Genomic DNA, 13,163 nt, shown 5'->3' on the forward strand with positions numbered 1-13,163 from the left:
GACAAGAGCAGAGCAGAGCTGACCTGGCGGCCAACCAAACAGCAGCAACAGCAGCAGCAGGAGTTGGCAAAAAAATAAAATAAACGGCAAACGAACAATCAAAGCAACAAAAAATCAACAGACAGCTACAAAAAAAGAAAACTGAGTGTTGATGTGACGAGCCCAACTGGTGGCAGGCAAATGGAGGCAGCAGTTGGTAATGAAAGCTGAGCCAGCAGCACGAACAGTAGCAGGAGGTGGAGCTGGTAGCTGAAGAGTTGCCGATTGACGTGGCTGTTAAAATTTAAACGTTCTGCATAAAAATGTTGCAACATTGCGACGCGACGTTAAATGCTTTGCTCTCTTTTATTTTTGCAAATTGTTATTATCGCTTTTTAAATAATAATAAAAATAAAATAAAAAGCGCAACGGCTTTTGCATTATTTACGCGCTTGCATGCTGCATATTTTAACGTGAAAATAAAAATCTCGCCAAACAAGATAAATTATCGCTGGCAGCAACAAACGGCTACAGCACAAGCAAAAAACCTTTGTTTATATAAAAAAATATTTAAAAAAATACATCGAGGGTTACTCTTAATTTATTAAAGCATCATTTATCAGCGCAGCTCTGGAGCCCGGTTTAACGCATAAATTTGCAGCAGGCAGCGTCCGGAATTCAGGACTCGTAAAAGGACAACATGTAAGGATTTATATCAGCAAATAAACTATATATATATATATAGACTATATGCCTTATATGGCCGTTTTGATGGGTAAATGTTCTGAACTTGAGTCAACATTTCAGTCATATTAATATTTATTTTAAAATATTTGTTAGAATAATTATTTTCAAAAACAAAAAATTCATATTTAATTACAATAAAGTCTGCCTAATGCGAACATTCGCCAAGACGTGCTCGTAAAATGTTTTTCGAAGAGCTTGAATTATTTTATGTAAATTGAAGTTTCAGCTTGAGGTTTCAATTAAAGAAAAATATTATTTGAAATTATATTTTTTTTAAATACAAATTGTACACATATATTAATAAAAAAAATATTGTTATATAAAATTGAAAAAATTTATTTTATATAAAATTGAAAAAATTACGTTATATGAAATTTAAAAATTGATTTTATATAAATATAAACAAATTCCTAACATAAATAATATTAGAATAAAAAACGTGTTTTTTAAAAAATTATTTAATAAGCTTGAACTTCAAAGGAATTATGTTTAAGGTAAAATATTCTAGTTGAAATAGACAATAAAGGGCAGAGCACAGGGCGAGCACACAATATATGTATATGTGTGACATATTAACATAATATATTTACATATATACATATGCACAACTGATATGTGCAAATGTTGCAGACAAAAATATTTGCATAATGAGCGCGATATGAAATGCAGTTTTTGTCTCGTTGCCCCACAGTGCAGCGTCAACCGCAGAAATGAAAAAAGCACTTGCCGTGAAAGCATTTTTAATCGTATTGCCATACACAACACCAGAGATATGTACACATACACATTCACATACACATACTTACATACATATATGCAAGCAAATCAGCAGCGCAAATGGCGCTCTGTTTGCCGAGTTTTCTGTGCAATCTGTTAAATTTACTGAACTGCCTACAGCAATAAGAGCAATAAAAACAAAAGCAATTGTTAACTGGATAAAATGGCAAAATGAAATGTGAAATGTGTTATTAATCGAAAATTTTGCACGCTTTATTTTTAAGTGTTGACACACAAATTAATATTATCGCTTAATTAACACGATGCAAACACACAAAGGCGCAAGCGAGAGAGCAAGAGAAACCGCACGATGTTGGGTGTGCGGCAAAATGAGCGAGACAAACAACTGCGCTGGCAATGGCGTGTGTGATCTATGTGCTTGTGTTAGTGTATGCGCCAATATGCATTAGTGATGCGCATTATTGCGATTTCGTTTGGAGTTGCACTGGGAAACGTGTTTTTGCATATGCAGTGACGTCGCATGAAAGCATTGTTGAAAAGTCACAGTAGACATAGTGACTTTACACAGCAACTGTTATTTTCTTAAAGATAGTGACTTGGTGCTGGTCACATTTATTTCTACACATCTCTAATATTTATCCACGTTTACGATTGGGCAGCTCAACTGCAGTAACGGCTTTTTAGGCGGTTCAGCGACTCATTAGCTCACATAGTGAACAGGCTCACTATTTTGAGTTGTTGTTGCTGCACAATGTGCACATCCCGTTATCTAGCTGCATTAATCGCCGCCTATCACCAATCACCAATCGCCCTTTACTGTTGTTCGGTTTAGAATTTCGCTGCGCTTTTTTGGCCGGCCGCATAATGCGTGTAAATCGCGATAAGCGCGATTTTTGGCAGCGGGGCTGGTAACCGAAAGGATTTCGGGCAGTTGTCGCAGTTGGCAGTCGCTTTTTGTTTTATGTTTATGCTGGGCCCACCAAACCAGGCCGAGCACCCGGGCCAGGACATGTACGCGAACGCGCTATGAAATATGAGCGCAAATGAAGCGAACGCCGCACCAATTGAGCCGTACACATCCTGATTGTCGTGGTACTCCTTCTCCTCCACCTCCTGCTGTTGCGGCTGCTGCTGCTACTGCTGCTGGTCGTTAGCTCAAATTGCAATTGCGCCGCCTTCGTGGCGTTTGGTCGCGTTGTATTGCCCGTTATCTGATCGAATGTAATTATGATTATGACGATGATTTGCAACATTGCCAGCCTCCCAGCAAGAGCGAAGTGAGGGCACGCCGATAAAAATCGCGACCCACAGGCAAGGGTTCTCTCCTGTCTCTATCCCTCTCTCTCCCTCTCGTGCTCTCTTTTTTGGCTGCGGCACGTGACAATTGTATAGCGTTGGCATTGCTTTCACATCAATGCCTAAGACAATGTCTCACGCAGCAGTTGGATGCTGTTTAATCGCATTGCTGCTACAGTTTCAAATTTCACTTTGCAGCCAATGCGGCACCCCTTGATAAGAATACACTTATCCCCGGCTCACGTCCGCCTCCTTGTTTACCTGTTACGCACCGTTTGTGCCTCAGATAAAACACTGCGCCCGCCGTGCGACACGCGTATGCAAAAAGAACATTCAAAGGGGGTTGACGTCTGACCAGCTCTGGCAAGTATACCAAAATCCAACTAATCCGATCAAATGATTGTTCTTTTCCTTTCGTCTTTTTTTCTGTTAGCCCTCAGTTCAGTTGACTCTGGCAATTGCAACTCATTTTAAACTCGTCTGACAACTGACAGACAGTTAAATGTTGCACAGCCTTTTTAGGGGAGTGAAGCACTCGAAGGACTCGAGCTAAACTTTTTGAGTGTATTTATTGTAATTGTATTGTAATATAAACAAAGAACTATGAAACAAAAGTTACTCAAATATGCAAAAATATATTATTCTTAAGCTTAACTGCTCTGTCCAGATATACCTATGTGTATATGAACAATTTGATTGTTGTTGAAATATATATATACATATTGTTTTTTAATATAATTTGTGAATTTTTTCGTTATTTATTCAGCTAGCTTAAAAGCTGTTAAGTTTCTAGATTGCTGAGTGAAATCAATTAATTTCATTTCAATTTAAAATGATTTGCCGATAACAATTTTAATTGACTATGAAATATATGCCTTATAATTATTATTTCTCATTCTCAAATGCGTATTTTGATAATTGTAAACAACGTGAGATTTGGCATTGTTAATGGAAATATTTAGCTGGATGTGTAAATGTTTTCGGCATCGCATTCACACCGAAAACAGCTCACATAATGGATTCCTGACACTGGTGACCAGTTACGGGCTATGGGCTACGCTTAGGTATCGATAATTTGTGGATAAATTTATTGCGATCGGGTGAACGGAGCAACGCCCACAATGGACGGCCAAAATAATGGAATGCCCAAGAAATTGCACGAAAGCAAACGAAACGACAAACGTCTATAAAAATTTGTCACTCGAGAAATTAATTGCCCTTGAAAAGCGAGAAAGAAAAGGGGCAGTACACAGGCGGCAGGCGGCATGCGGCAGGGGGCAGGGCACACGCATTAGGCCCACACAAAGCTGACATATGGTGCACTGGCATAGCCTGCAGCGCGTATAACGCACATCTATTCGTAGCACCCACAACAAAGCGCATTAGCCATGTTCAATTGGATTGGACCGGGACAGACACCGGAGTCTCAGTCACACCCCTTTCGTAGGCGAACCGATGCGCTGTCCTGTGCGAATGAATTGCTCGTTTGGCTGCCCAGCTTCAACTGCGAAGCGCCGTTTGACGACTCAATTTATTGGCAGGACACACACACGCACAACCTGGGACACACTTAATTAGCCGTGACAATCAATTTCGAATGCAACTTATGCTCGAATCAGCACAAAAAGACGTAGCCCAGCGAGTTCAGAGTGCACGGACACCGAAGCAGCGCCAGCCAAGTGGAATGAATTAGTTTTCGATTGCGTGGCACAAGGCATTTGCCTAAAAAAACTGAGCAGCCCAGCCAGAGGGAAATGAACTTTAAGTGCATTGAAATTAATCTTTATTAGATTTGGCTCTAAAGCAATCAAATTAAGTTGTTTATCCGAGAGCAACTCTCAAGCTCTTACATTTAGTATCTTAATATGCATTTCTATGCCAGCCAGACTCTAAATCATTTTGCATTTCAAATGAATCTAGATAGATATAATAGGACGACTATATAAAGCCACTATAGCAGTGAGACTGAATGAATGAGAGCAATGAGAGATATAGGAGTTGGAAGGCGATGACTATTCCTACTATATCAGAGGGAACACGAATGATCTCGGGCCGTGGTTATTTCTGAAAGTATTTCATAGGACAAAGCAGAGTATCTTCTGTTACTACTGCACTACCAAAGGTGAATGGAAGAAAGGACCAAGGACTATAGCTGAAGTCAAAGTGGGTAAAATAATAGAGTGAATGTGACCAAGAAAAGAGGAATTTACGAATTCGCTGAGAAGGTTTGCCGTGCACAATGTGGGATCTGGACGAGGGTGCAATGAGGAAAGTGAGCAGCTTCAGCTCATAGAAGGGTTGAAGTGGACAAGGTGCGAGGCAATTTAAGAGAGGAGTTTTTCTTTTGGTAAGTAGCAATACTAAATGCAGTACAGTACAGTACAGATGCATTGGCCAGCGTAACGACTTGGCTAAAAGCAAATGAAGCATTTTCAGGCACTGCATATTCATTATTATTATTATTAATATTTTTATTTTTATTATTACTATTATTATTATTAATATTATTATTATTGTTTTTAATATTATTATCATTATTATTTTGATTATTATTAATATTATTATTTTTATTATTATTATTATTTTTATTATTACTATTATTATTATTAATTTTAATATTATTATTTTTTTTAATATTATTATCATTATTATTAATATTATTATTATTATTTTTAATATTATTATTATTATTATTATTTTGATTATTATTAATATTATTATTTTTATTATTATTATTATTTTTATTATTACTATTATTATTATTAATTTTAATATTATTATTTTTATTATTATTACTATTATTATTATTAATATTATTATTATTATTATTATTATTTTGATTATTATTAATATTATTATTTTTATTATTATTATTACTACTATTATTATTATTAATTTTAATATTATTTTTATTTTTTTAATATTATTATCATTATTAATATTATTAATATTATGTTGCTTATTACTGTTAATCAACTCATGAACTTAAGTTGTTTAAAAATTTTTTAGAAATCTTTTTGCTAAAATCAACTTAATAATTGTTAGTAATATAATATATATGATCTAAATATACATATACAAATATAAATAATATATATCAATTTGCCAACTCAACGAAAATCATTAAAATATGTTTAAGAATGGAATATGACACTTAGAAGTAAATAGAAATAGTTTTTAGCTCATCAAAAACTTCATAAGCAGCAAACTAAATTCAGGTAAAAGCAGCTTCAAGACCAAGTTCTGCTCTTAGATTTAATAATTATTGAATAATCCAAGTGTTTGCAAATCAGTTAAATATATTTTACTTCCATTATTTTAAAGCTGTTTTATGGAATTCACTTTTAATTGAATGCGAGAACTACAAATTAAGCATAGTTGACTTACTGCTTTGGTAACTGAATCGATGAGCCTCACGAATATGTCCTGCTCCTGTCTGGCACCTGCATAAGATAGTTGTTAGTTAGCTTAGTTCACAGTGTACAGAGTTGGCACTTACCATTCGCGTAGAGCAGCTGCAGGCGATACTGGATGCCATTGTTGGTCTTTGTGGCATCCGATTCGGAGTCCTTCTCGATGAAGCCGATGAAGGCCGTTCGCTCTATCTCGATGGGCTGCCCGGCGCGATCGTAGAGCGCAATCACAAAGTGAAAGAAATTCGATTTGCGCAAATTGCTGGGCGGCTGCTTCTCAAAGTGGGCGCGTCCAATGCCCAGGCTGCAATTAGAAGCCGAAAAAAGGTGTCTTTAAAAACGGAGGCCTACTTCAAATTACGCTATTAGCAATGTAAATAGAGCCGCAATTAGGCGAGCTCCCAACTAATATGCCACACTGTTTTGGGACAGACAACTCAATTACTTGACAGTGACATTTAAACAGCAGCCACTGTCCACTGTCGAGTGTCCAGTGTCTAGTGGTTAGTGGCCAGTGACAGCTATCATTAAAAGCGCATAAGCGCAACTTCAACGTGACACAATAATCCTGATGAATAAAGGAATTAACACACAACAGCTTCAGGCAGGGGTCGGCTCTTGGCCAAGAAGCAAAAGAATGAACGAGCGAGCGGGCGAGCGACTCGTCAACAAATATTTATGTTATGTGGGCCAAGCAAACACTGTAATTATAAGTACAGGACAGACACACACACACACAGACACACACATAGACCTTAACTTGGACATGGGACATGAGCCAAAGGCTTGTCCACTCCATATGCCAAATGTCAACACTGCAACCTACTCCTGCTGCTGCTTCTGCTCCTGCTCCTGCTCCTGCTGCTCACCTTATGGCTTATGACTCGTGTCTGTGCCTCCTTCTCCGACTGCTGTCTGTCAGCGCAATTACTGGGCAATGCTAACTACCTAACAGTAGAGCTGCGACCCTCGGACACGGCCGAGTTGTTCGTCTGCGTTTTTCTTTTATACACACACACACACACATGCATATGCATAACGAACAATTTAATTTAGAAAATGCTGATTTTATCAGATTTCTATTATTTATTCAGGCAAATGTCAAGAAGTAGCGCGCAGGCAACGGCTACCCAGCTCCTATGCCAACTATCCAATGTCCGGGCGCAATTATATACACATTTGCCAAAGGATAATGCTAGAGGACTTTGCTCAGCTAATGATAGCCTCAATGATAAATCGTTTTCAAAATTATCCACTTCGCTCTCTCAACAACATCAACAACAACAAAATCGAAGCAATTTAAGTTATGCCAACAGCAAATGTCGCCGTTTTTTTTACTATTTGTTTACCTTACTTTTATATAAATAATAATTTGATACAAAACATGAATTGATTCTCAAGGGCATTCGACGGAATTATTGCAACTGCGACATATATTGATTAAGCAGAGCAGAGGTTTTTTTTTATCAATTTAAACTATGTTTATGTCCATGATATGATATGATATAATATATATATATATATATTTTACTAATTATTCAAGTAACTTTTAGTTATACTGTTTCAATTTGCCATTTCTTTTGTCTTAAAATGAAATCTATAATATTTAGTACAACTTTAGATTTTATAGTTTTAAACTTGGAAATGCAACAAAATAAATTTCCATATTTTTTAGCTACTCTCAAAATTTAAATTTTTAACACTTTTAATACTTTTTTGTATTTCAAGTTTTTCCAAACTTCTTCTATTTCTATTCGTCCATTTCTCTGCAATTTTGTCTTTTGGAACATGTATGGAATTTCATAACTCAGAACTTTGAACTACGCATCGGTGGCCAAAATGTTAAAATATTTCCAAAATTTTGAATGTCGATTAATAGTCGTGCTTCAGATGAAATGAAAATTATATTTGAGTTTGAGTAGACTCATGCGAAGCTCAAGTAAGTTTAGAATCAAGTAAACATTTTAAAAAGTTCCAAAACCTTAATAAAACTTAGCAAACGAATCGAAACGTACGAAAAATTCAATTATATACAGTCAAAGTTCGAATCGTTTTATTAGTTTATATTCTCTATAATATATTTGAATATTCTGGTAATGTAGCTTTTTTTTTTAAATCATTAATATTTTCTACGCTCTCTCACTCATTCTTTTTTTCAAGCTCTGTCAAAAAAGATTTCGTATAAATCTTATGCTTCTGATATTTTACTTAACATTTTTGTAGTTGAAAATGCTGCTTTATTTTTTAACTTGATTTAATTTTTTTTATATTAAAAAAATTTCAAAAAGTTGTTTAAAAATTTCCAAGCTTCCCTTTCATCCAACTGCAATTTATTTATAATTTTTATAGACCAAATATTTTTGTAAACTTTCTGAGCTGCTCTAGTTTTAAAGGTCTCTGAAAACAGTTTTCGAATATTTGGCATTTGTGGCACAAAGGCAGTTGGAAAATGCAACTTTGCTCCTTTGTTAATGCAATTTCAATTTTGCAATTTGCAAAAACAAATGAAATTAGACAATTTGTGGCTGCAGCAGAAATGTGCCAGGACCAATGCACAGAGGTGAATGAGTAGGCGAGGTGTTGGGCAGCTTGGAGCTTGGAGTTCGGAGTTGGCAAGTTGGGAGTGGCTGCCCACACACAAGCTGCACCAGTTGCGAGTGATGTTCGAGTCCGGGGACGACACATAAATGCCAGACATGTTACATTCTGGGCGAAAGGTTATTGTTATGGAGCAGCAGGAGGACTACATATATATGCAGGTATACGTATATGACCCGACCAAAAAGTTAGCTGGCCAAATAAAAAAGTGTTCGCCTCCTGGCTCGCTCTGTGGCTAAGCACTCGACTGTTGACTCTGCCGACTTCAGTCGCAATTGTGTGGACTTTTTCATGCTCTGGCTTGTTTGCGCTTGCCGCCAATTTGCGAAAAACGTTTTGTGGCCGTTTTGCTGTTGATTTTATTATGCCAACATTTAATTGTCGGAAATCGATGCCCAGGTGACCAGCAGGTGGGCGCGCCAGCGGGGCGAGGCATGAGTCGTGGTCACGTTTTGCCTATTTCCGCGCACGTGAATTTCCATTTTGCGCTTTTCCCTCTTTTTTTTTTTGCACTAAACTTCCATGGAATGTCCTTTAAAAAGGACACTTTATTTACAATACACTTCGATTACAGTCATTGTTGTTGCCTTAGTTGCTGTTGTTGTCGTGTGTTGCTATCCATTTTATGGCCATTGTTGCATTGTTTTACTCGATTGCAGTTCGCCGCAATCTTTGTTGAAATAAATTTCGAATATTTTTTTTTGATTTATGTTCGAACATTTTGTTGCAACTTTCAACTAATATTAAGTACAATGTGTGTCTGTGTGCGACAATAGATAAATAAATAAATAAATAACCGAAGGTCTACCTAGCAAAAAGTATTGATTAGCCCGAGATAAGTGTGAAATTTATTCCTTGGGCAAAGTTTTAAAATACATTGGCTTCAACAAGACAGTTTACAGTTGCAATTGCCATTCACGTGTGAGAGACACTTGAAGTGGAAATTATAACTTCCAAGAGATGCAGATAAAATATTATTAAATTATTAACTGCAGACTGCAGGGCTCTTATTTGTATTTCTTTTATAACAAAAGGATTTGTTTCCTTTTCTATGTATAAATAAAAAATCTAATACAATTTCCTAATGAATATGGGGACATTTTTAAAGATATATAGTTCTTATTATAGAAAAAAAAACACAGAAAAAAATACATATATATGTATTAAATGTGTATATTGCCATCGCTCAAGAGAGAAACTAGAAAATAAGAAAATATTCACTGACTTATTTGCCACAAAAATCAGAATAAATTATAATTTTAATATTTTAATAATATTTCGAAATATCTATTCAAACTTCACAAATATTTCAAATAGGCATTCATGATTCAAAACAAATTTTAAAACTGAATAGCAGAAATCTGACATTTATTCTACGCTCATAAAAAATAAAACAAATAAATAAAAAATATTTGTTAATTGAATCTTGTGCATATTTAACTGAATTTGCAGTTTTTTAAACATAATATTAAATTTTGTAACTAAAAATTAATATATTTATAATTGTAATATATAGATTTTATTTGGAAGATTAAGTATTTTATTTTTATTTTTATTATATTATTATTTTTTATTATATTTATATTAAAATGAGCAAATCTAGAATAAATTTTATATTTTTTTTTTTTTAAAATTCAATAATAATATATTTAATTTTCTACTTAATTATATACACAAATGAGCGCATTTAGTTATTGGCTTGAAATATGTTCAAATCTGGCATTTTGAGCTATTTGTATTTGTATATTTTATTTTATTAATTTTTTTTATTCCAATATCAACTATTTATTATGAAGAAAGAGCTTGAAAAATAAATATCACAGCTGGAAAATGTTAAGAGAAGTGAGAGCTAAGAATATTTTCATAAACTTATCAGCCACAAATAGATATGATTTCCAGGTGCTATAATTAATATTCACATGAAATCTAAAGCCCTTATCACATGATATTTGATATTTATTAAAACTTCCCAATTTTACCTCACATCACAGCGCATTATCTTAAGGTTTGTGTTGTTCAGTGTTTGATTATGATTGTGATCCTGATGCAGATTGTCGTCGTGCAGCAGATGCAAATGTCTGCTGCTGCTGTGGCCACCTGTGTTGCTGCTCAGGTGTGTGTGGGAGTGGGTTTGCTGCTGTTGATTTGCCGTCGCTGAATGCACCGAATGAAAGCCCGCGGTCATTTTCAACAATGTGACACTCGCAGTCGCAGTCGCACTCGCAATTCCCGTGGCTGAAGCCGTTGCCGTTGCCGTTGCCGTTGCTGTTTCGCTTTCTGCCACACGCGCACTTCTTCTCGGCGCGAACATCTCACGCTAGAAACATCTCAGACGCAACTAAACAAGCGCGCCACAAGGCGAAGCTTTTGCCTCAGCTGCAAACCCCCAAAAAGAGCCGGAGGGCGCTCTTCTTTCTTGTAATTCAATTGAAATGAACGCCAAGGCGAAGGCAAAAGCGAAAGTGAAGCGCCAACAAAAACATCCCTTTGAGCGCACGCAGCGTCCAAAATAAAAAGCACACCAGCTCAAAGGCAATGGCAACGGCAACGACCACGGCAAGAGGCTTACGCATTACGGCGTCAGCATTCCGGCATCAGAAGTCAACCCCGGAAAGTGCGTGCGGCGCCCTTTATGAAGATGTCTAGCCGAGCTGTTTCTTGTTTGAGTGAGATTTTGAGTGGAATTTGTTGTTGTTTTGGGCCACCTTGCGGGGGCGGCCATAAAAAGCCCCTTTGCCTGACCGACTGGCTGCGGGTTTTCGCCAATATCTTCCCCCGGGGGCACTCGTATCGGGCTAAAGCCGGCTTTGGCCAAAAGTAAACAAACGCTTTTTTGGAGACTTTTTGCTTGTTGAAACTTTTTTTTGTTGCTGCAACATGTGAGATGTTGCCACGCTTTCGAAATTGATAATGCGCAGAAGAAGTGATTCAAATTGACCAGCATACTTAATAACTATATTAAGTTGTAAGTCAGAAATTTATGTGCAGATCTAACAAAATTATATCAACATATTAGCTAGTAAACATGTTGCTGAAGTCATTCGAAAATGTTGCCAAGATTTGATTGCACAATGCGAAAATGTTGCCAAGATTTCATTGCACAATGCGAAAATGTTGCGAAGAATTTGATTTATATGAAAATTTAACTGTGCGTTTGATGAACTTTTGCTTAAGTAGATACAGATACAGATATTTGGATTATATATATATTGTAATTACTTAAATAATTCCAATTCAAATTCAAGGGATACAAGCATCTGACCAAAACTATTCACAATCTCAGATGAAGTCTTTGGCTTTAAGCTCTTTAAAGACATAGATTCTGCCACACTCAAGTTTACTTAACACTTTCAACTGCTTTTCACTCTCATCTGTTCACTTGATCACAGTCTATTTTGTATTTGACTTACTTGCTTTGATCGACGACCGGCTGCATGGCCCAGCGGCCGCCCAGCGGCTCCTCTTTGAGGGATGTCATCGGTCCGCGTGGCTGGTTCATGTCCGCCGCTGAGGGCGGCAGGCCGAACATCAAGCCGCCAGCGGATCGGGGGCCCGCGGTGGGATAGAGCTTGCGTCCCCATTCCATGCCCAGCTCCAAAGTGGGCCACGGCGAGGCCGAGCTGAAGCCCGGCACCGGCTCCTCGGAGCGCAGCTTGAAGCTCTCGGCGCTGGTCAGGGGCGCTGTGCTAGCGAAGTGATGGTGCTGATGCTGATGGAGATCAGCGTACGGATAGTCGTTCACCTTTGTGTAGTTGCTCGCGGCAGGTGTTGGGGCAATTGTGGCAGCCGTTGTGAATGCTGTTGTTGGCGATGGCGCTGCTGCAATTATTGCCACGATTTGACACTGAGCACAAAAAGCTGTTTGTTGTTGTTGTCTGGGTCACTTGATCTCTCTGGAGAGGCACGGCAATCAATAAAGCGCGACACGGATAGAGATACGGTTACGGTTACAGATACAGATACGGATACAGCTGGAGATGCGGAGCCCTTAATTTTAATACCGGCGCACAAATTGGCACTGAAGGCAATTGTAATTGGGGATTTGATTTGAACCCAGTATTGTGTATTGGTATAGGCCGTGGTGAGCGGGTGTATGCTATGTATGTGTGTGTGTGTAAGTGCCAATGCACCGCGGAGAATTTGGGATTTTCGGAAAATTGGTCTCGCAACAAGTTTAAGCGGCGCGCGCTACCGTCCCGAGTGGCTGTTAAACCCCAACTGAATCCGAGTCCGCTGCGATGCTGCTGCTGCAATCGAACGGCAACGGCCAAGGCAACTGCGCAGCTTCGAGCTACGAGCTGCGAGCTGCGACGTCGGCGAAGGCAGCGCTAGTCAAGCCGCAACGACCAACGAGAGTTGAAGTCGCGGTGGAAACGAAACGAGCGTGCGCCG

General features: G+C 37.7%; 1 protein-coding gene across 1 annotated transcript in view; it reads right to left on the reverse strand.

The window, feature by feature from the left end:
• Positions 1-12,646, reverse strand: part of LOC111600534 (transcription factor collier) — a 37,488-nt gene extending 24,842 nt beyond the window's left edge. Inside the window, exons 1-3 of the mRNA XM_023316672.2 lie at positions 12,182-12,646; positions 6,260-6,477; positions 6,148-6,203 (exon numbers count right to left, since the gene is read on the reverse strand). Of these exons, the coding sequence (XP_023172440.1) occupies positions 6,148-6,203; positions 6,260-6,477; positions 12,182-12,357 (450 nt within the window). The 5' untranslated portion in view covers positions 12,358-12,646. The remainder of the gene's footprint in view (positions 1-6,147; positions 6,204-6,259; positions 6,478-12,181) is intronic.
• Between the last annotated feature and the right edge of the window lie 517 nt (positions 12,647-13,163).

This window comes from Drosophila hydei, unplaced genomic scaffold (assembly GCF_003285905.1).
Source record: "Drosophila hydei strain 15085-1641.00,03,60 unplaced genomic scaffold, DhydRS2 tig00000060-arrow-pilon, whole genome shotgun sequence".
NCBI lineage: Eukaryota > Metazoa > Arthropoda > Insecta > Diptera > Drosophilidae > Drosophila > Drosophila hydei.